Source organism: Magallana gigas, chromosome 3 (genome assembly GCF_963853765.1).
Source record: "Magallana gigas chromosome 3, xbMagGiga1.1, whole genome shotgun sequence".
Classification (NCBI taxonomy): Eukaryota; Metazoa; Mollusca; class Bivalvia; order Ostreida; family Ostreidae; genus Magallana; species Magallana gigas.
Window position 1 is genome coordinate 26,111,104 of NC_088855.1, and position 25,664 is coordinate 26,136,767.

Below are 25,664 nucleotides of genomic sequence, written 5' to 3' on the forward strand. Positions count from 1 at the left end.
CATGTTTCTAGTTGCAAGGGATACTCCACTTAGCGGTGCCCTTGTTTTTATTCATACTTGCTCTGAGATGACCTTCGGGATGTTGTTAGGTCTTGTATAGCATATCATAGAGGAGTGGTTTTACAATTTTAATTAGATTATATTTAATGGTACATCTACCAAGTATGATTCCCTCTATTTCTTACGGAAACTTGTAGTCAATTCATAGCTCTTTAGAAACAGCCAGACTGATAACTACACGCCCTGTTTATCGATTGGTCGAAATCTTACAGCTGCTGAAACCGACGAGAAACTGTTAATATTGAAATTGATAGGCCCTGTCATACTTGCCAACTGACCCGATTTCGTCGGGTCACACCCGATTTTTCGACCTTTCACCCGATTATTTTTTATGACCCGGTGGGTCATGCTTTTCACCCGATTTTTGTCGAACATCCCGAAAATCTTCTGATTTCCGGATTTGGTTTGTATATTACGTTGCGTGTTTGACTTCCAGTTATGAATTCAAGCTGAGCTTGGATTTACGTAAACAATGCCGATGGCTATAAGACACAGTAAGTGTTAATTATTATCGTGAGTTGTTTTGACAAACCAAAGGTTTAAATCATTAAGTGTGAAGGCTTCCAATAAGAAAAGGTTTATTGGGGCCAGCGGAATCAAAACCAACAAAAAGAAAACGATATTTTTGTACCTGTCAACATATCTGGGAAAATGAATTCCCATGTGTAAAACAAAGTAATCGAGTACAAAACGAGGCTTCTTGTGTTCTATGTAACGCACATTTGAATATTGGATTTTGTGCCCAAAATGATCTGACTAAACATTCAAAAACGCTAAGTCACGTATAAAATGCTTTTTAATACACAAAAGTCTCCCAAGTCACTTACAATTTTCATGCCATCGTTTACAGAGTTCAAAAGCAAGGTTAATGTAGCGGAAACTCTTTTTGCATTTTTTTAGCTGAACACAACCTACCATTTTCTGTGTCAGATCACTTTACAAAATTCAAAATCAGCAACAACTGTTAGTTAAAATGCTTCTTTGCAATAAAGTTTAACAGTCACATAAGTTTTAACACCTATTTCTATTGTATATACCTATGAAATGCATGGTAAATATGTCGTGAATGTCGTTACGTGCTATGACCAGATTTTTAGCTCACTTGAGCTGAAAGCTCAAGTGAGCTTTTCTGATCACCCGTTGTCTGTCGTCTGTCTGTCCGTCCGTCTGTCTGTCCGTCTGTAAACTTTTTACATTTTGATCTTCTTCTCTAAAACCACTTGGCCAAATTTGACCAAATTTTGCACAAATCATCCTTATAAGAAGGTGAATATAAATTGCAAAAATTATATAAAGGCCAGATAAATGTATTCAAAGCGGAGAAAACCTCGAAACTGTAAAAAAGGGGGGTGCATTTTAAAAAATCTTCTTCTCAAGAACTACTGAGTTAATCTTAACGTTATTTAGCATAAATCATCCTTAGGGAAAGGAAAATATAAATTGCAAAAATTATAGGCGAATTCTGTTCCAAATTTGAGATAATTGCGAAAATACTAATAAAGAATGGCTCGTTATTCCATATATCGTAGACTGGCAATTCATTGCGATAGACTGGTCTTATGACAGGCATCGCCAGTCTACCGCATCTCGAAAACGAGGTTCTTTGTTTGAAGATGGCAGTTTGTTGTGCAACAGTTCACGTGCGAATATAATCTATGAAACATGGAAATAACATTGGTGCTGATTATTGTGAAGTAAATGTAGGTTAAATATTTCAACGCGTTGTCATTTTCACTTGTGAGGGTTGTTTTAGCTTGTTTTGATTTTTTCGTTTCATTTTGCTTTTTAACTTGGGAAACAATAGCCTTGTATTTGGAACGTAGACTTCGGTAAATAGGCAGTTGATTGTTTACCTGCGAAAATGATAAAATCTGATGCATTAACAACGTACTAAAGTGCATTTCCCTTTGTTTTTATTGTTTATTAATTTCTAATTGTGTCAACAACTTTGGTTGAAATAATCGATTTTTGATCGGTAACTTCGCCGGAATTTCTTCCGAAAGAGAATTTAAAGTAGCCATGTATTCCGAGTTCATAATCGTGTAAATTAAATCCAAAGACAATAAAAAGATATTTATGAATTTGAAAAGACGTTTTCACAGACTCAGTTAAACCCTGTTGTGATTAATCACCCGCGACTGTCTTATCTTTAGAAGTTATAAAAAGTCAATAAAAAGATGTTTATGAATTTGAAAAGACGTTTTCACAGTCTCAGTTAAACCCTGTTGTGATTAATCACCCGCGACTGTCTTATCTTTAAAAGTTATAAATACGGGTGATGCAAACACATATACCGTGCATTGAAAATTACAGTCGATAATCATTACATTTCTTGTTGATACTACAACTAGAAGGTAACTTGAAATTATTTAATAACTCTGCCAAATTAATGCAAAACCGTTTGTTTACAGCTATCTTCAAAACTAAAAACTGTTGAAATTGGGTCATAGGGTAGGACTAATTTCTCCAAAATACACAGTGCATAAACTGATTTTGTGTCACCTGGCTAACTCAATTACAAAACATTTTATCTATATAATGTATGAATGCATTAAAAAAAATGAAATTAAACAAATTGGATAAGTTTTTAAAAGTTGCCTATCATTCTACGACTGACGCTGAAATGTTTGTTGATCATTGGAATTGTCTTGCTAAACATTATATACTTGTGTACAGAAAAATCAGAAGGATGGTGTGCTATAACTACTTTCTGGGGTCCTTTCTCATTTGATAAATTATTTGAAATCTGCAACAATTTTGGTATTTTTCAAACGAGTAAATAAAAACTTCTTTTAAACAGTTCTGACACATTATAATTATGAGGATATCAGTGCATTATTATTATTTTAAAGAAAATATTGCAGCAGAAAATCTTCTTGGTTTGTAGCCGTTTGTTGTTTTTGAGGCTCTATGAAATAATTAATGGGCCTTAGTACAGAACTGATACCTGTATGCCTGACAAGACATTAAATTATATAGCTTTTTAACACTTCATGTGACAACATTTTCCAGTCAAATGTTTTCATCGATCAAGTGATCAAGGATATAAAACGTCACACAAGTTTACATCAGGTAAACAATTCTTTAAGGGAAGACCAATTAAGTTTTTTACTGTAGCCTTAGCAACTTTTGCCACAGAGTTCTAACACTGTGTACTGCCTTCCAGACTATAGCTGGCGATTCTCTGTCCGTCAATCTTTGTTAACTTTCACATATGAGATATCAGCTGTGAAAATGAAATGTATCTCATCTGCATGGTATATTCATAGAGCTTGGCATCTTAAATAAACACACTAAAAATATTCACCTAGATGTGGAAAATGAACATTACACTAATTTAAGTTCGATATTTTTTTTCTGAAGTACTATATACCAAACAAGAAATATTGCAGGTAAATGGTAACTACCTTTTCCAGTATTTTCATCATATAAAATAAATATGCATTGCATGGCCTCTAAGACAACATATTAATGAAATAAAATGTTGGCATCCTTTAATTGTGTAAATTCAAAATGTTCAAATTTTGATTACACACAATAAGGTAGGCCCACAATGGGTGCTGATTTTTGAACTGATATACTTCTTAATTAGGAAATGTATGATTTTTTTTTTTTATCTTAAATGAGCTAATACTGTTCACATATGTGCAAAAACTGTAGGAAATAATATACCGGTGTTATATATACGGTTACCGTATTTTTCGGGGCATATGTCGATGTGGGGCATAGGCCGAATTGCTAATTTTTAGACAAAATTCAAGAAAAATCCTTAGACTAGCCTTATTGGGGGATAAGCCGATTTTCAATCGATGATTACTATAGTGAAAGTATACCGCTGATTAAGAAAGTCACCGTATTAAGTATATACTTTCAGAATATCGATGTAGAAAGTCAAAAGAGTAATTAAAGTTATTAAATTTGCTTAACATATATATTTCAAGCAAGTTTTAAAAATTAATCTGTGTTTTGTGGTTGTTTGGTCTCTTCCATATTTGTCCGTGTATCGTTGTGTATCGTAATTTTACATAGTGTAAATTCAGTTGCAACACCAACCTCCGTGGTTCTGTCTGGTAGAACTAAGTATAATATTTTACCAAACCTTTTATATGTTATTAATACCTTATTGCTAAATCTCATTTAATCAAGTTATACTTTGAAAGCTGCTTGTAAATATGGGGTATGGCGTCCATTAGCTCAACACGTGGTTTCATATTCAAATAGAGTTATCCCCCGTAATCGCTATGAATGAGAAAACGAAATACCAAACATAAAATATTTAATTTGTGTTCTTTCCATTAATTAATTAAATAGTGACTTGTCGTTATGCAGAGAAGTTGCAATGTTAAAAACACAGTTAATGCAATGAAGTGTAACGGTGTACACTAGGCTACGTGCCCCCAGGCTGTGTTTTAGTCACGGGTTTCACACCTTTGTATATACACACGACACCAGAATACCGTTATTTCATCCAACAGAAAATTAATTGTAAAAACATATAGCATTTCATTTATTCTACACCCAAGACCAGTGATTCCTACGAACGCAGACATGAAGAATTCACCAAAATTTCGTCATATTACATTCTACCCGGTTTCGTTTTCTTTTTTACTACACAATAATAGTTTCCAGGGTTCATACACGAACGTGGGAAAAAATTCTTTTGATTGGGATTGTAAAGAAATACCTTGTACAGTACTGTACATTTTATTACTCACCATGTCATTACAAAAATTATCAACGGGACAACAATCGAACAATAGTTCAAACGGATGAAAAAAAAACCAACCCTCATAATAAATTGCTACAACAGTACAACGGATAAAAACAGTGGATTTTATATTTTACTGTTAAATTTTTTTAACTTTGAGTCTAAGAATAGCCGATCCCGGGGGATAGGCCGGGGCTCGCTTTTCGGAGGAAAAAAATACCGGCCTATGCCCCGAAAAATACGGTAATTAATATATCACAATATATTTTCACCCCTACCCCTTTATAAAATATTGAGTTTTAGGTCAGAAAATAATCATGGTACTTAACTTTGCTAAATATTAAATTTTACTGTTCTTAATTATTTAAGGACACACGAGACGTTCCTCAATTTTATATAAATTTCCTTGATAAATTATTCCTTATTTATTAACATTTAAACCTGTTAATTCCCAAAAATTCAAGGTTATTTTTAGAGCTATAATATTTAGAATTTTCCTTAAAATAGCATGCAAAATGCATTTGATGCTTATAAATAAAGTCATAGTATATATTTTTAATTGAACACTTTATATCTAAATAAAAAAGTATCATATAACAGGAAAATATAATTATGGAATTACTTGGTGGAAATAATCACATTGTGGAGATAGGAAAAAATAGAAAATAATGGAAAATAGGTCGCGTCTGACTGTAAAGCGTGTTAAGTCAATGTAGTTCGCCATTGTTGCTCAGGTGAGCGATGTGGCCCATGGGCCTCTTGTTTACTTTCCAAATCTGGTCATGACCAGATTTTCACATGTTGGAGGTTGGCAAGTATGGGCCCTGTTTATCGATTGGTCAAAACCTACAGCGACCTAAGTAATATCACGGACTGCACGAAATAATCACGATGATGTCAGACTCAAAGTCTCACAGGAGACGATTTGGCTGTTTCTTTTAGCTTACATACTTATGTACATTTACAGTAATTTAGTGAATTTTATTTACTTTTCGTAATCAATATATTAATTAGTCAAAAGAAAGATGTTAATATAAACAATAAAATGCTTTCTTTAGTGATTCATGCGGGTTATGAAGGTAGCGATGATTGTAGAAAAAAATTTCATAACCCGCAAATGTATTTTTTCTGCAATGTCGCTACTTTCACATCCCGAATGAATCACTAAAGAAAGCATTTTATTGTTTAAGTACACACGCTCACAAAAGATAACTCATTCAAAAGAAATCTAAATTGTAGTTAAAATGTACTAGGCATGTCATTTGGGGCTAAAGATACAGAAATTATCCTCTAACTAAGATGGTCTAAGTTAGTCTCAGTTTAATATCACCCGTACTATGGTAGGTTTTGGCGAATATTAGAACAGGGCAAATCATTAGTTTAAACATATTTTATTGCATAAACATATACAAATGGTTCAAACACAAGTTCTTACAACTTACGAGGTTCTTACCAAATTATTAATCAACTAACCTACATGTAAATCAAATACAATATTTGTTTTCATTTGAATAAACAAGCATCACTTTTTTGAAAATTTTGTCTGTTAAAGTTTATCTCCCTTACCTCAAATACTGCATTATGAACTTGACATTAAATCTAGATTTAAGTCTGGGACAGTCTTAAGAAATCATTATTCATGTAGTATACTATAAGTAATAATTCATAGAGCGAGTGATTACAGTCAAACCTCGTTATCTCAAACAAGATGGGACAATTCTTACAAGTTACCTTCTAATTGTAGTATCAACAAGAAATGTTATGATTTCAATTGTAATTTTACATGAAAATGATACACTTTCAATTTTTTTACAGTGCTGACATGATCAAAGACCTTGGCTGTGAATGGGTCATTCTTGGACATTCAGAGAGAAGAAATGTTTTTGGAGAATCTGATCAGGTAAAATATTTTATTACTTTGAAATATTTGAAATATTTTTGTGTACTATTTTGTGTTCTGTTGAAGCAGTTTAAAGGTTTACGTTCGAATGGTGACATTCTTGCCATTTAATTAATTTAAAAGATGAATTTTGCTTTAATACAAAGATTATGATGGATGGAAAAGTTACAATAATGATGAAGAAATAAAGTGTTCTCCTGTAGTTGATTGGTGAAAAAACAAAGTATGCATTAAGCAAGGGGATGAAAGTGATTGCTTGCATTGGAGAAAAACTTGAAGAGAGGGAAGCTGGCAAAACGGAAGAAGTAGTCTTCAGGCAAACCCAAGCTATTATTGGTGGGTACATGTTAATTGTATGATAACAGAAAACCTGGCAATCAGTATTTGTGAATTAAAATCTACCATTATAGAATCATTTAAATTTTAGACCTTATTCTTTTGGATATATCATTTCATGGAAAGTAGATTTCTCAAATGAATTATTTATTTAAATGCACATACTTATAAGAATAGATAGAATCATTTGAATATTTTTGACCTAATTTTTTTTAATGTTTTATTTCATGGAAAGTAAATTTTTGAAATGAATAATTTATTTAAATGCTGATGAATTAAGATATACCAGTAAATTTGTGGGTTAAGGATGCCCATGAAAATATTGACATTTTTGCCATGGATTTTTAATCCTTACCATTATCCTTACCATATGATAATTATGCAAAAAAATCACAAAATCAAAAGGGCTGTCATGGCCTATAAGATATTGATTAGTACTTACAAATATACTTACTTAGGCCTCTTCATGCCAGGTGGCACATAAGGCAGCCACTAAGTCTCTCCACCCAGTCCGATCCTTTGCTTTAGCCACCACTGTTTTCCACAATAACTTTTTCTTTTTTAGTTCACTCTTCTGTTCTTTGCCATGTTGTTTTTGGCCTGCCCTTTTTAGCTCACCTGAGCTGAAAGCTCAAGTGAGCTATTCTGATCACATTTTGTCCATCGTCTGTCTGTCAGTCGGTCCGTCTGTTTGTCTGTCTGTCTATCCATCTGTCTGTCTGTAAACTTTTTATCCCCTCGCGCAACTTGTTGCGAGGGGGGTATAGCATCGCTGCTGTGCGTGTGTGTGTATGTCCATTGTCAGCTCTTTAGCAAAATTCCAAGAAAACCCTCTAATGAATATTTATCAAACTTTGTACACTTCTTTTGCATGGTAAAAGGACAAACCCTATTGATTTCCAAGTCAATTGATTCAATATTTTTTAAATTATCGTAAAAAAGCAAAGTTAAAACATGAATTTTATGTAGAACATTTCTAGTAATTTTATGTACGACCTTAAAGACCGGGTTTGACCTAGTTGAATATCCACACGGACGGCAATTAAGCATATAAGGAGGCAGGCCACACCTCCGCACTGATAACACTGCAGAGAGAAGTTATTTATAGATAGCTGCATACCACAAGCACGTGGTGGCATTTAGACACTCTGTTATTTACACACATTTAATATATCATAGGATACGTGCACACAGATTTAATTTCTTTTACGTTTAGAGAAATCATGTTTCATGAAACGATTCCAAATGTTGTTTCTAAATTGAAATTTTTGTTTTGAATAATTAAGGTCTTCCGTTTCCAACGGAAGACCTTATAGTTTTCGTACTGTTTCTTATTAAGGTCTTCCGTTTCCAACGGAAGACCTTATTGTTTTCGTACTGTTTCTTATTATTATTAAGGTCTTTTGTTTCCAACAGAAGACCTTATTGTTTTCGTACTGTTTCTAATTATTATTAAGGTCTTTTGTTTCCAACGGAAGACCTTTTTGTTTTCGTACTGTTTCTTCTTCTTATTATTTTCCCCCAAATTTTGTACACGAGATTTCTCGAAAACTATTCGACCGATTTTGACCATTTTTTCACAAATGTTTGGGGTTGATCTAAACTTGATCTAATGTTGCTACTTTTTTCGTAGTCACCTCCGGTACCGAATTATCGGCCATTTTGTAATTTTTGACGACCCATTTTGTGCAGCTATAAACTCGGAAAACATTAGAGATATGAATATTAAATTTTCAGGATAGGTTGTGCAGCATGTAGTTGTTTAACGCCTGTTGCGCCATTTCTTGGAGCTCGCCTGGGCATGAAAATTGGGTACGAATTTTCATTTAAAATTTTTATACGTTTTGATCTGTATCTTTTTATAAGTTAATATTTTGTTAAGACATATATAACAAAAGTAGTAGATAATTAGAAGCATTTTCCAACAAAATCAAGAAAAAGGGGCAAGCCCCTTTTTTTAGGGGCCAAGAGACTCGTAAACTCTATTACAAATAACTTAAAAACAATAAAGATTTTGTAATGCATTATAGAAGCAAAGTTGTTGATAATACCAATATCTATTTTGAAAAATCATTGCCATGCCACTTTATTACGTAATGAGGGATTTTTAGGGGCCAAAGTACTTAAACTTTTACGCAATATATCTAGAGAAGTAGACATATTTTATTAGACATCATAAAAGAGAAAATGTTTGCAGTATTGATTTAAATCGATTCAACTTATCAAAACACCAATATCTGTCCCCATAAGGGATCTACAGGGCTGGCCCCAAAAATATTCAAAAATTTGTATCTCAGAAATGAACAACAATTTTAGATGGGTGTAAGAACAAAAAATATTTGTATTCTTAAGACCTTTTCAAAGATATCAAGAAAAAGGGGCTGGCCCCTTTAATTTGGGCCAAGATACTCGTAAACTCTATTACAAATAACTTAAAAATGATAAAGATTTTGTAATGCATTATAGAAGCCAAGTTGTTGATCATAACAATATCTATCAGAAAAAATCAATGCCACGCCAATTTATTACGTAATTAGGGATTTTTAGGTGCTAAAGTACTTAAACTTTGACGCAATATATCTAGAAAAGGAGACATATTTTGTTAAGCATTGTAGGCCCATAGGTAACAGTTGAAACGGGCAAGAAATTAAAGTCATCCAATCAGCATCGAAACAAGCAGTCGACTTTCGGACAAATTTTCCCGTATTACTTACAATAGAACTAGTTCAAAATTCAGAAGAGACTTTGACAGATATCGCACATTTATCATGGGAAGATTGTTTCATATTGATAATAGCTGCATATCTACTACTATATAGGTTGACATACCACAAACAACTACCATCAGAGCTGGCTACACATCGCTAGATCTTCAGCTTCGTTTCATAAATTATATGGATTGTTTATGTATGCTTATATGAATGTCATTTAATGAATCTAAATTATTTAACTTTAAACCAATATGTGTACATGTGTTGAGTTTCTGTTAGGAATAGGAAAACCACATACATGTAACAACCCCCCCCCCCCCCCCCCAAATATACACCACAAAGCTTGGGAATTATGATAAAATAGATATTATGAATTTAAAGTTGTTTTAGAAATACTTGTGTCATATTTATTTTGATCTGATCAATTTTGATCTGAAAAATTTACATTATTTTCCTAAATAATGCATGTCATGTCGCTAGGGGATCGATGCTCCGCTTTGCGGTGCCCTTGTTACATTTTGAACTTCTTCTCTAAAACCACTTGGCCAATTTCAACCAAATTTGGCACAAAGCATCCTTATGGGAAGGCGGATATAAATTGCAGTAATGAAAGACAGATCTTTATTAAAAGTAGAGAATTAAACCTCGAAACTGTAGAAAAAGAGGGGTGCATTTTTAAAAATCTTAAATATATAAGTATGTATATTACTATATATGATGAAAAATAAATTGTGGTTTTTTCTTTGTTTGAGTGCATTTTTCTCTTGTTTTAATTGTTTACAAATTTCTGTTTACTAACCTGAGAGTCAAGCTTCGAGTTAAATTTTTTGAAATTTTGGTTGATCAATAGAAATGTCTTGCTAAAAGGATGATATGCTGTAACTACTTTCTTGTGCCCCTTCTTAAACAATGAAATGCATAAAATCTACATAAATTTTTGTTAGTATTTCGAACACAAGTAAATAAAAACGACGTCTTTTAAACAGTTTCCATTCTCCTGACACATTTTTAGCTCACCGAGACGAAGTCAAGGAGAGCTTATGCTATACCCTCGGCGTCGGCGTCGGCGGTGGCGTCGGCGTCGGCGTCCGGGCCTGGTTAAAGTTTTTGTTGCAGGTCCTGTATCTAAGCTATTATTTGTCCTATCTTCACCAAACTTGCATGGATGATGCATCTGGACCTACTTATGGACTTGAAAGACTTGGATGCTGAATCTGGGTCCTAAATTTCAGATGCTGGAGGAGGTTAAGGTTGTTGGACCAGGTTAAAGTTTTTGTTGCAGGTGCCCTTTGATAGCAATATCTTAGTTACTGCTGGTCCGTACTTCACCAAACTTGCATGGATGGTGTGCCTTATGATACTGATGCACCAGACAGGCTTGAGTGCTGAATCTGAGCTATAGGTTTCGGATGCTGGAGGAGGTTAAGGTTTTTGGAGCAGGTTAAAGTTTTTGTTGCGGGTGCCCATTGATAGCAATATCTAAGTTACTACTGGTCCTAACTTCATCAAACTTGTATGGATGATGCGTCTTATGATACTGATGCACCTGACAAGCTTGAATGCTGAATCTGAGCAATAGGTTTCGGATGCTGGAAGAGGTTAAGGTTTTTAGAGCTGGTTAAAGTTTTTGTTGCAGGTGCCCTCTGATGATTATATCTTAGTTACTACTGGTCCTAACTTCACCAAACTTGTATGGATGGTGCGTCTTATGATACTGATGCACCTGACAAGCTTGAATGCTGAATCTGAGCAACAGGTTTCGGATGCTGGAGGAGGTTAAGGTTTTAAGAGCTGGTTAAATAAAGTTTTTGAAACAGGTGCCCTCTGATGATGATATCTTAGTTATTACTTGTCCTTACTTCACCAGACTTCCATGGATGGTGTGTCTTATGATACTGATGCACCTGACAGGCTTGGATGCTGAGTCTGGTTTCGGATGCTGGATAAAGTTAAGTTTTTAGGAACAGGTCACATGTTTTATAGATGATAGTACTATTTCAAACTTGCATAGTTGATTTAACTGTAATATGAATGAATCGCAGAGGTAGCTTCAGATGCAGAGCTTGATCTCCATTATCAAGGATGCTAAAAAAGAAATCTTAGTTATTACAGGTCCTAACTTCACCAAACTTTAATGGATGGTGTGTCTTATGATACAGATGCACCTGACAGGCATGGATGCTGAATCTGAGCCTTAGGTTGCGGATGCTGGAGGAAGTTAAGGTTTTAATTGCTAGTGCCCTCTGATGATGATATCTTAGTTATTACTGGTCCAAACTTCACCAAACTTGCATGGATGATGCGTCTTATGATACCAATGCACATGATGGGCTTGAATGCTGAATCTGAGCCATAGGTTTCGGATGCTGGATGAGGTTTAGTTTTTTGGAACAGGTCACATGTTTTATAGATGATAGCTTGCATAGTTGATTTAACTTTATTATAAATTAAATGCAGAGGTTGCTTCAAATGCAGAGCCTGATATCCATTATCAAGGATGCTGAAGAAATCTCCTACCTCACTCAAACCAGCTCGATAGATAGATGTGTTTGTTGATAAATGATATAACATGATTCCTATGATATAGTATTGTATGATATGAAACAATATTGTTTGATATGATACAATATGATATCTTATGTTATATTATAAAAAGTTATACGATAAGATATGATATTGTATCAATTTTTTTGATATTTTATATGATATTGTATCATGATATTGTTATGTATAGTATTGTATATTATGATACAATATTGTATAATATTATATTGTATTTTTAATTAATAATTTTATCACATGATACAATTACATAAGATATTGCAAAATATTATGTTGTATCCTATGATACAATATTGTATATTCAATAATATTGTATCATACAATATTGTATGATATGATATTGGTTTCAGTAATATAGAATTATATCACATGAAATTGTATAATATGATATTGTAATATTATATAATATTGTATCATACGATATTGTATGATATGATATTGGTTTATATGATATATTATCATATCACATGAAATTGTATTATATGATATTGTAATATATATTATTGTGTCATATGATACAATATGTATAATATAATAATGTATTTTTAAATTATAATATTTTACTTTATCACATAATATTGTATCATTTGATAAGATACAATGTTGGAATCAAATTATATTGTATTATATGATATAATATCATATAATGTATCAAATATGTTTCAGTGTCATTCAATACAATATCATACTATATTATACAATATAATATCATGTTTCAATGTTATGTTGTATTATGTAATATGATATTGTAATATAATACTATATTGTATTATATTTTATGATATTGTATTATGTGATCAAATACAATAAGGTATAACACAATACAATGTCATATCATACGTTACAATATCATATCTCATTATTGTTTATTACGGTATTTTATTGTATTATATGATATATATTATAAATATGACATGATGCAATATTTCATTTTATATCATTGTATTGATTAACATATGAACATATGATTATCATAAAAAATTTTATCAGATGATATACGATATTTTGTCAAAACAGAATCCATGAATATCCAAGATCATAAAGTATGATTTTCATATAAAATGATAAAGGTGGTCTTATGAAGGTGATGTCTCATAAGGGTGATACTCCGTCTCGGTGAGCTTAGTAATCTATGATTACCTATGTTTATTATAATGATAAAAGCATTATCGTTGTTCTTAAAAAAAATTCGCTACGGTAAATCATCTTTGTAGACATTGGTTTAATAAAGATGAAAATAATAAGTGCGCCTAAATTGGTAGTTGGTACAATAGAGCGACATGCCTGCCAATACATTGATTTGAATTATAGCTCTTTAACATATGTGACAACATTTTTTCAGTTAAGTTTATTCATCAGTCAAGTGAATAAGGATATGAAACGTCATACGAAATAAATTCATGCCTGGTAAACGACGATGGTTTATAATGAAGAAGGCCAATTAAATTTTTCAGTGTTTTAAATTTGAGGAATTGAGCGCATTTATATACTGGTGCATTGAGGTTCACTTTTCTTCTTTCACAAAAAGGATTTTTAAGGCGTCGAGCTAATGCTCGGCAGCCTTCTAGCGATCGTCTGGATTGGCAATCGTCCAAAAATTCATGCACTGCACCGCCTTTTTAATGCGCATAAAAAATAAGTTCCTTGAAGTATTAAACATATAACAAGATTTGTATTCCTTTTATTCAACTAAATTGTGTACAAAAAAACCAACTTTGCTTCCCTAGTTATTGACAACTCATTGCATAAGTATAAATTTGCTTAATCAAGAAATGGCGGATGAATACAATAAGGTACAATGTAAACATTCACTAAAATAGTATTTAAGTTTATCGCTTACATTTTGATTGGAGACTGTGCCCGATAGAAATAAAATTCGATATGTAAATGTATTTGTTATCGGGCATGGTCTCCAAAATAATTGTAAGCGATAAACTTATCTAGAGATTTTGTTGCAATTAATAAACACGATAATGCAGTTGGTTTGGTCGAGCATTTTAGATAGCACGTGTTGTGGATTTGTTTGTAAACAACCATAGCATAGGTAATCTTGTTTCAAACGGGAATTGAAATAAATAAAAGTATGTTTTAATATTATAATTAGGGACACACTGTTAATGTATTCAAATTATGAGCCTGTGAAATGTGCAAAGACTTTTTAAAGCAGAAAGAAATTAATATTTTTTTTTGAACTTTGAAATTTCTTCGATTTTTGTAACCATGATGAGTTATTGTATTATAAACTCATCACTACCTATTTTATAACGAAATATACTGATTATTGTTTTTGAAAGAGCACAAAACGTAATTTATTTCCATTTTTATTCTAATATTATTTGATAAACGACTATATATATTAGTACAGAAATTCAAATTATTGATATCATTCTATATAAAAGAAAATGTCAGCTTGACGCCTTTGTGGCCGTTCCGGCCTTTGATTTAAAATAAAGTAAAATAGCTAGTAAGTAGTGGAGGGAGAAAATGTACCTTTATGCTCTCATGTATTTTAATCATTTTATAAAGTGATTGGAGGGGGAGGGGGGGGGGGGCTAAAATAAAGGAACCGTGAACACCAACTGAAAATTTAGTTATTTATATTGCATATGATCTTAACCCTTAGGCTGCTACGCGCGACTATTGTCGCGCCGAAATTTGAGGTCCGCCACTGCTACGCGCTACTATTGTCGTTTTTCCGAGAGAGAGTTATCTAAGGTTTCCCCAAGCACCGCTTTGAACAAAAACACGATGGCTATTATTAGGAATGAAATTTGATTGGTCAATTGATGTTTTCGGAAGGTTTCTAGAGTATTCCAGAGTTTAAAATAAAGGCTATAGAGCGGTAAACTTCCGAGAAATGTTTTGAATTTGTAGCCAAAATGGCGAACGTAGAATGAAGCGACGAGACAAAAGTTTTGAACTTTTTTCACCGTGATAGCAAAGACGTAAAACTTTTGATGGAATTAATCCTGCTGTACATAACTTAGGAGATGTTGAATTATTGATTTATGTGTCTTTGATGGACTTTGTGCCAAGAAATGACCAAGAATTTGATGCCGATCTCGAGGTAGGCTGGTCGCGTGTTGATCCACCGCCATGGAATATCCCATTCACCAGAGAGGAAAAATTAAACGCTAAAATGGAGGATTACGAACCTTTATCGTTTCTAAATTATTTTTTTATGATATGTTTATGGAAATTCTTGTTTAATTGATCAACATCTTTACCGAGAGACGTGTGCAGTCCGAGAATGTGAATCAGACCAACATTAAAAAACATTGATAAAGTGTTTGATGTATTTCTTTATTTTTCAGTTATTTTGACCTATTAATTGTTTACCTGATGTTCAAAAATGATATGAATAAACATGAATCTCACAATGTATGTCTTATTGATATACTAAGGAACTTTTACAATCATTTGGGTTCTAAATTATGACAATTGAAGAATGCAACAATAAAAGGCATTGATTTTAATTGATTTTCACATTTGAACGTACCTAGATTGATAAATACAAGTTAAATGAAGAAAATGAGCATTGCATTGAAATCTTCAACATTTTCTCTTGCATTTAAATATAACTTTGGTAACTGTAGCATTAATAGTTGCTGAGATATATTATTTTAAAACTTGATGGTCAATTACCATTAATTGTGATTAATTAATTCAGCAGTGGCGGCCATCTTGGCGAAAATTAATGCAGCAGCCTAAGGGTTAATTCGGTAAATATGGTATTCCATAAATGTATATATGTCAAAGATTAAGGATATGCAAAAAATAAGTGTAAAATTTGGATATTCATTTTTGATGAATCTTACCGATGGGCCATATGGCACAATATCCTTTGAACGCCCATATAAAGCCAGTGTTGCTCAGGTGAGCGATGTGGCCCATTGGGCCTCTTGTTTCTTTTGCCATCAGCTGTCCAGAAGATGCTTTCTCTGGTAATGTGCTGGCCTTTTCTGAGCACATGGCCAATCCATTTCCACTTCTTTCTAGCAATTTCCACAGATATGTCTTCCTGTCCTGCTCTGATTTTGTTGTTAGATATTACTTTCGGCCAATTGATCTTGAATATGGACCGGACCGTAAGCATTAATTGGTTTACAAACACTCTCAGTTTCTTTGTGAGGTCTGTCCGTAGCTTCCAGCATTCTGAACCATATAGTAATACTGATTTTACATTACTATTGAAGATCCTGAGCTTTGTTCTTGTGGTCATTTAGGAGGATATCCAAACTGGTTGTAGGATGGCAAACACATGACGGGCTTTGTTGATTCTTGATGTAATATCCTTGTCCTTACCTACTGATGTTGTTATAATACTGCCCAGGTATGTAAGTATGTAAAGGTGTCTACATCTTCCAAACGCTCTCCATTTACTTGTACGAAGTTGTTGTTCCATGCATTTATTCTTATTATTTTGGTCTTCTTGAAATTGATGTTAAGTCTTAAGCTTCTAGATATTGTGTGGAGTTTGGTTGTTTTCTCCTAGATATGCTGATGGGTGGAAGAGATAAGACATAGGTCATCAGCATAATCTAGGTCATCCAGTTTGTTTCCCATTTTCCATCTAATAATTATTCTGATCTCTGGTGGATTCCCTCATGGCCCAGTCTATGGTCATAAAAAGAGTAGAGGTGATAGCATACAGCCCTGTTTCAGCCTTGATGTTACTGGGAACAACTCAATTTGGTCATTGTTAACCATCACACTACACTGAAACCCTTCATGTAGTACTCTGATGATGTTAATAATCTTCAGGGGTAGGCCGTACAGTCTTAAGAGTTTCCATAAACTTTCCCGGCAAAGTTGAGGTATAAAGAGGACTGCCACTCTATTGACTTCTTTGTGATGTTTTGTTATACAAAAAGAACTGCGAACGCTAACTCCCGTTTCCCGCTTACATTTTACATCCAAATATTTCGAAATTTCTGTCAGATATCCAAACACTAAGTTTTCTACTAAAAAGTATAATCAAATCCTAATCAATTTATATCAAAATAAAATTTGTAATCAAATTAATTATCTTTAAACAAAAGTTTTGCTAACGCGGGGTCTTAAAAACATATCATTGAAATCGGTCTCTATGAGTGAGGAAAATATTTTTTAGTGGCCAATATGTGAATAAAAACTTAATTATAACATATTTACGATATAATGATATTAAAGTACAATTTCATTTTAATTCATATCTGTTAATTATTTTTCAAAAATTTACAAAGCAAAATTCTTTTTTCGGAATGTATTTCGGTCTGTAGACATATGTCCCCCCCCCCCTTTAACAACAAACCCTTTGGTAAAAATATGCTAAATAACAATAATTAAATCCCCTCAAAAGGAATTTTTGTTTCACCGGGGGGGGGGGGGGGATGTTTTAAAAAACATTTCCGTTTTCCGTTATTTTCTATTATGAAATGAGCTATTTTAACCCAAAATACAAAGTTATCTCTCTTTGTTTGACCAAATCATTTATATTTTATGAAAATATATATAAATGTTTACATTATAATAAAAATATAACTTTGATTAGACAACTTTCAAAAAAATGACTTTTAGTTAGGCGGCTAGACAATGCTATCGTTCGCAGTCCTTTGGTCACAGCATGATCTACCTGGTCTGAATCCTGCCTGCTCCTTTCTCAGTTGTGAATCAACTTGGTGTTTTACTCTGTCCGAGAGAACTCTGGTAAAAACTTTGCTTATTAATGGTAAAAGTGTGATTCCTTGCCAGTTGTTGCTTTTTGTTTTATCTCCCTTTTTTGGAAGTTTTATTATAGTTCCACTTTTCCATTCTTCAATGTCTCCTTTTAGTAATTCTGCTGGGATTTCATCTACTCCTGCAGCCTTGTTATCTTACATTTTCATGATTGCTTTCTGTATTTCCGCTAGACTTATTTCCTCCACACTGATGTCAAGTTCTGTTACGTTCAAGTCCTTGCTGCTTCCTCAGCTCTACAGGCACTGTCTTCTATACATTTTCATTTGTCTCGCCTTTCACTCCTCTTGACCTCTTTATCCTTTTCTCTGTAGGACTTTGACAAGGATTTCATCTCTGTGTTGTTTTTACAGTCTAATATTTTTGATCTGATCTTCTTTCTTTCTTATATTAGAGTCCATGTATCCAATGTTATCCATTCTTCTTTTGCACTTTTCCTATATCCCAGTGTGTCACTTGCAGCAGAAGTAAAACACTCCTTGATATTATCCCACTTTTTGTCGATTTTGGTTTCATCATTCATGGTCTCTAGTTCAGAGAATTTGTTCCTCATATCCAGTTTAAAGGCTTCCTTTACCCCAAGTTGTTTAGGTCATCCGAGCATCCATGACTGATATCCTCCACCTCTTATTGATCATGATGTAATTGATTTGGTTCTTTATTGTCTTATCTGGTAAAACCCAAGTGTACTAGTGAATTTCTTTGTGTGCAAAGATTGTGTTGCAAACCACTATTCCATTCTTCTCGCAGAAATCTAGTAGACGTTCTCCATTTCATTTAATTGTCTAATACCATGTGCTCCCATACATGCCTCCTTATCAGTGTTACCCTTTCCCACTTTAGCGTTAAGGTCTCCCACAAGTATCACCATATCGTGTTTCTGAGTTTGATGTAACACACTCTTAAGTTGATTGTAAAAAGTATCCTTGAGATTGATGTATTTGGAATCGAACCAAGTGAAGTGATTTTACTACTGATGAAAACAACAACACAAATCACTTATGTAAAAATGTATATTAAAGGTCAAGGAAAACAAGATAAAAACTGACAAACCACAAGAACACAAGACAGACAACCTGCAATTGGCCTCAGCCTGGCTAACGGAAACAACACAGCAAAGAATTACACAGATCCCGAACCCGATCCCAATTTACATTAAAAATACCCCCGAAATACACTACATGTACACTAAGCATACACTATTCAGTTGTTCACAGGGTATTACTCTGTCAGTGTCTTTGATATTTCCTTATTCATCGTTATTGCTAAGCTACATTGGTGATCTTGATCCTTGCCTGTGTAGATGATGGTCTCACCAGCTGAGTATTACAAGTTATTTTTCCAGAACTTGTCAAATGTGCTTCACTTATACCTAGAATGCTGATGTCATATTGCTTCATCTCATTGCCAATCTGCACTGATATGCTAGTTTCAAACATAGTCTACACATTCCATGCTGCTATATTGATGTTACTGTTTGATCTCAGAAGTTAGCTTCTCAATCTTGTAGTTCTCAGATGATTTTGCTAACTAGATGTCATGCTTTCATTTCTGATGTTACCTACTGGTGAACCAGGTGATATGTTTCTTTGTGCCTGTTTCTGTAGTCAGTGTTCACCGCAAAAGGGGTGACTGGTCCCATGCTGCAGGCATAGCCCTGTTAGCCATCATAACCCATTTCCACCTCCAACGACTTGGACGTGGGGCATAGACTTTAGGAGGTTATTGATCAATAGACCTAGGACAAAAATATTCATATCCCATAAACAGTTTGAAAGAATCAACTAGGTCAAATTCTCTAAAATGAAAACCAATATTTCAACAAATGTTTTGAAAAGTTAATTTGTTTTTGGCTCATATGATAGAATTATAGTGCATGGATATTTTACTGGTGTTTAGGAAAATTGTATGGAAAATAAACAAGTATAATAGATAATGATGTTGAAATTGAAATATACTGGTATGTGTTCTGGAGTTTTATTTTCTTTTTTTCCACAGAGAATATAACAGCAGACCAGTGGCCCAATGTAGTGTTGGCTTATGAACCAGTGTGGGCCATTGGAACAGGAAAAACCGCAACCCCTGAACAGGCTCAGGAAGTTCATGAAAAACTACGAGCTTGGTTAGCAGAAAGAGTGTCCAAGGAAGTGGCAGCATCTGTTAGAATCATCTATGGTGGTAGGTAAATTAGGTAATTGGGATAGAGGGACAGAGTGGTCACAATACATGTTCCAAAATCTTTCAATTTCAAAGTGAGTTAATTTGAAAATTAAAAAATCTATATGCAAAGTTTTTCTTCTACAGGAGATTAATATACTGTAGAAGCACATATATCGGTTTGGTTTTTATAATTTCGTTGTTTTTTAACCAAATAAAATTTTTTAGGGATTAAATTTCATCATATATAATCTCTAAAATATTTTCAAAAGATTTATCATGTTCATAAAACGTACATATCAAAAGATAACTCTGTATGTCGGTATTGTATAAACCGAGCACATTGAATTATAAATTCCAGATGGCACGTCTGAAAGTTTTCATTTATCTCCTTCAGCAAAATTCAGTTTACATGTGTAAAGTAGTGAGATAAGTAGTGTATACATAACGCGCTTCAGCAAGCCAGAACACATGGCACATGGATGTTAACATGTGTCAATTACTGTGAGCAGATCCATGTACAGCAAAACTCATAAAAGTTCACAGGGACGAAATGGGAAATGTTGACATCTTTCCTCCATACGGAAGTCACTTGGAATATCTAGCACAAATTTTCAACGTTATCATCAAGGCACTTTCATCTCGCTTGCAATGCAAAATCAACTTCTAACTTTTAGTTGTGTATTGAAACCTAAAAAGCTAAAGGAGGCATTTCAAAGTAGAAATTTTTGGATTTGTTCATACTATTAAATGAACATAATTTGAACCCTCAGATATAGCTATGCCACACTTGTGACATAGTACAAAATTGATACCTGACCATGGTACCATATTAGATGTATAAACACTGAATAAAAGAGACAAATGCTTTCGATATACGTAAGAGTTTGTTTCATGAAGATTTCTTTGTGAAATACAATTGCCTTCGGTCATATACATGCAATTTTATTGATATACTATCGATATTTTGTGTTATTATAGACCTAATAATGCATAAAGCCTAATTAGGCTAATACATGTATTTGTAGTCTTAGATTGGATGAAAATATCTTGGTCATGGGCTCTTGGCTGAGTTGGCTCTTATGGCTTAATTAGTCATTTCTTATCAATTGTTCGGGGATTGTCTGGAACTAATATAACAAGCATTTTGAGAGTATTGCATAAGCAATACATGTCCCCTACCGGTTTGTATTATTCTATGAAAGCTTCGAAGCATACATCTTTTTCATAACTATTATAAAGGAGATGTTATGCTTTAATCAGAGATAAAAGAAAAGAGGAAATTCAAACTACATACTGTAGACGTACTTTTGTCCGCGTGGTATTATTTTACGCTATGAACGCGGGCACACATTTTCCGCGGAACTTTTTCCCAGTGTACTTACAGTGCATTTTGAATGAAATTTTGAAATGCGTTACATGAATAAGGATAATCAGAAGTTACTACATTATATAACACTTGCATATACGTGTACCCATTGAATGTATATCGTTTTTATCTATGCAAACTGTCAAACAAATTTGTATTGAGAATTCACATAATAAATAATTTAATCTCCTAAAGATCTGAATTTTCTGTAAATTTACTTGCATGAAATTTAAACTTCTTCTAGCTTGAGATAACGGCACGTGTCTGACGACAAATAGCCCCAAGCGGGTCAGTCTTTCAATGACCCAATTAACTACACGCTAAGACCCGTGTTTTTACTGCAATTTTAAGATTTCTTTGTGCTCTGACTTTTAATTGATAAAACTGATCAACTCATAATTTAAACGACATGTGAACCCATAAATTGACAGATAATAAAGAGTAAAATATTTATTTGGCTTTAAAAACACGACATGCATATGACTACCGACCAGTGCACAACGGATAATTACTGTTCACTGTGAACAGTTCTTACAATTTAAGTCCAAAGTTGGACAAATTCTAGGTAATGAAAATTGCTCAGAACTAAATTTAATAACAATTATTCAAATGATTTTTTTTTCCATTCAAAGAATCAACGTAAATTTTTATCCGCGGATTAAATTGATATTGGGATTTTGTGGAATTATGACCCCGCGGAAAAAATATGTCTTCAGCAGTTGAAATAGAAATTAAATAAAAAATGGGTAAAATAATACTCCTTATTTTATCTCCTGTAATTTCGCCAAGTCCATTAAGTATTTGCTGAAGATCATAAGAAATAACGCCCTTTTTTGCTCAGGTGAGCGATATGGCCCTATGGGCCTCTTGGTAAAATATTGGGTTTAAAATTACAACATGTTAACTCGAATTTTCTTTTATAGCAGAATATAAATCGCCAGATCTTAGTTACATTTTATTTTCAATATGAAACTTAAATTTTCCTACACTAATTGTCTAAATGCGTAATGTATGTCACTGGATAAAAAGAATTTATTTAACTATATTACTAAAGTTTAGCACGTTTTTGGTGTGTTTTCGTTAGTAATGGGAGGAATGGTACAACCACGTAAAAGCACCCATCCCGCATGGATACACACAGAGTGTTGATGGGGATAGGAATAAACGAAATGTTTTAATTTAAAATAGTTATTTACAAGTTAAAAAATATTTGTTTCTTTAATTACATGTTTATTTCTGAATAATGCATTTCCCTGCACAATATTTTCATTTCGCGAGGGGATGCTCCGCTTTGCGGTGCCCTTGTTTATATATATATTTTTCTGTTTATTTTCAGGATCTGTGAATGCTGGTAACTGCAAGGATCTTGGTGCCAAACCAGACATTGATGGCTTTCTAGTGGGTGGTGCTTCTTTAAAACCAGACTTTGTACAGATTGTCAATGCAAGGCAAAAGTAGAAATACAGGGCTTCCTGAACATCTCTGTACTGTTGTTCAGACTAGTTTTATTATGTCATTGAATTAGCTTTGCTTTTTTTTTATGCCTACAAAATGTATGTAAAGAATAAGTTGAAAAAAGATTTTATATGATATAAAATATAAGTTACAAATGCCCCAAACCTAATTGTATAATGATGATTACTTGAAATAAAATACTTCTTTTTTTTAACACATCTAAATTAGAGATATATTTCAAAAAATGAAACTGTGAAAATGGAGTATGTGTCATTATTTTAAGACTTCTAGCGATCGTCTGGATTGGCAATCGTCCAGATTTTTCTTCTGCACAGCCTTCTAAATGCGCATAAGAAATAAGTTCCTTAAAGTATTAAAAGTATTACAAGATTTGTATTCCATTTATTCAACTAAATTGTGTACAAAAAATCCAACTTTGCCTCCCTTGTTATTGAAAACTCAGAGTAAATTTGCTTAATCAAGAAATGATGGATGAATACAATTAGGTGTAAATATTCACTAAATATTTTTTTATTTTATCACTTACATTTTAAATGGAGACCGTGCCTGATGGAGATAAAATTTAATATGTAAATTGCACGGTCTCCAAAATAAATGTAAGCGATAAACATATACAGTAATTTTGTTGCATTAAGTAAACATGATAATGCAGCTGGTTTGGTCGAGCATTATAGATAGCATGTGGTGTGGATTTGTTTGTAAACAAACATACCATAGGTAAACTTGTTTCAAACGGAAATTGAAATAAATGAAAGTATGTTTTATTATTATAATTAGGGACTCACTGTTAATGTGTTGTATTCTAGTATATCTGTGAAAATTGCTCAAAGACTGTTTAAAAAGAAAAAAAAAATATTTTTAACTTGGAAAGAGGTATAGCGCCTTTTCCTATTATTTCGCCTACACCTGTGTTTGGACAGAAAGTACCTGTTACTATAAATAACAACAGAAACCTAGCTGTGCAATATGATTTTCGAAACCTGCATACACTGTACTGATTTTATAATGATGTTTGTAACAACTGATTTGTCATAAATTCAGGAAACTCTGTGTATAACAGTAGTTGATATTCTTAACCGTGATAAGTTCAAGCAAAATGCAATGGATCTCAGTGTAAATAGAGTACATGTATAGTGTTAATTAAGAGATCTGTTTAAATTCGGTTTGCTCATACTCAGACTGAATTAAACAAGATAATAAATAAAACCCAGAAAAATAGATACATGTAACTTAACCTCTCTATTCTGCTCATGAAAAAACTACATAGTGGATTTGATCCAGCGACCACAAAATCAAAAAGACCTCCGCGTTACCACTAGGCCACGCATCTAACAATTTCAGCTGATGCATTTTCAATATAAATGGCTATATACATGACTATTAGAAAAGACACTAATTGAAATATTTGTCTAATTTTCAGTACGAAGACCACATTAAACCAAAACTATTTCAATGTAAACATGTACTACAATACGTGTAGAACGTAATTTTAATCGGATGACTTGGGTTTAGAGTGGTTCAAACAATCAAATATCAAATTTTTTATTGTATACTAACTACTTTCCTGTATATCCCTTACAAAACCTGAATATTTTAATGATGTCCTGTAAGATAAATAAGACTCTTAGAGCATGCTGATTGTGTAATTTGTGTTTCTTTGAATATATTTAAACTGAATATTGTATAATATTGAAAATGTCTGATGTTTGCAGAAGGCTATATTTGAGGCCAAATCGTATAATTATTAAGTGTGCTACACCTCTTTCTTTGATTTCTGTAACCATGATGAATTATTGTATTGTAAGTGCATCACTACCTTTTTTATAAGGAAATATACTGAGCAGCACAAAACATATTTCATTCACTTTTTAGCTCACCTGAGCTGAAAGCTCAAATGAGCTCTTCTGATCACTTTTTGTCCGGCGTTCGTCTACCTGTCAGTCTGTCTGTAAACTTTTTACATTTCCGTCTTCCTCCCCAGAACCACTAGGCCAATTTCAACCAAACTTGGTACGAAGCATTATTGGGTAAAGGGGACTCAAATTAGTAAAAATAAAGGGCCACGCTTTCTTTCAAGGGGAGACAATTAGTATTTATTGAAAAATTGTTGATATTTTTTTTAAAAATCGTATTATGTTCTTATTCACCAGTTCAACCGAATATAAATTATTTATAAAATAAAACACAAACACATAATTTATAGGATAAGCTCGCATGCGCGAATGCAACAGACTTAAGCATACTCAATCTACAAAAGAAGAAAAAATCATGTAGAAACAAAAAACTGACAGAAATTCAATGTTATCATTTGGGAGGGGTGGGTGGGGATAGTCTGTGGTAAAGTGGCATCGAACTTCGAATAACCAAATTCTACTTTATATGTGTACAAGTCATGCGTAGCACGGAATAATTCACCCTATTCACCCGTAAACAGCCAATTGATGTGTAATATCGACACGCCCACTTAATTCAAAACAAACACACGTGTTTTCTGTAACTTTTATAAATATATTTGTGTTCTTATTCACCAGTTCAACCGAACATGAATTATTTATAAAATAAAACACAAACACATAATTTATAGGATAAGCTCGCATGCGCGAATGCAACAGACTTCGACAATAAAGAAAGCAAAAAATTGTCAATGATATAAACAACCCACCCCTT

The 25,664-nt window shown here is 33.2% G+C and overlaps 1 protein-coding gene across 1 annotated transcript in view; it reads left to right on the plus strand.

Moving 5' to 3' along the window:
* LOC105347662 (triosephosphate isomerase) overlaps positions 1–23,410 on the plus strand; it is a 42,516-nt gene extending 19,106 nt beyond the window's left edge. The window contains exons 3-6 of the mRNA XM_011456822.4: positions 6,584–6,668; positions 6,872–7,004; positions 19,994–20,173; positions 22,858–23,410. Of these exons, the coding sequence (XP_011455124.1) occupies positions 6,584–6,668; positions 6,872–7,004; positions 19,994–20,173; positions 22,858–22,979 (520 nt within the window). The 3' untranslated portion in view covers positions 22,980–23,410. The remainder of the gene's footprint in view (positions 1–6,583; positions 6,669–6,871; positions 7,005–19,993; positions 20,174–22,857) is intronic.
* Positions 23,411–25,664: the final 2,254 nt, after the last annotated feature.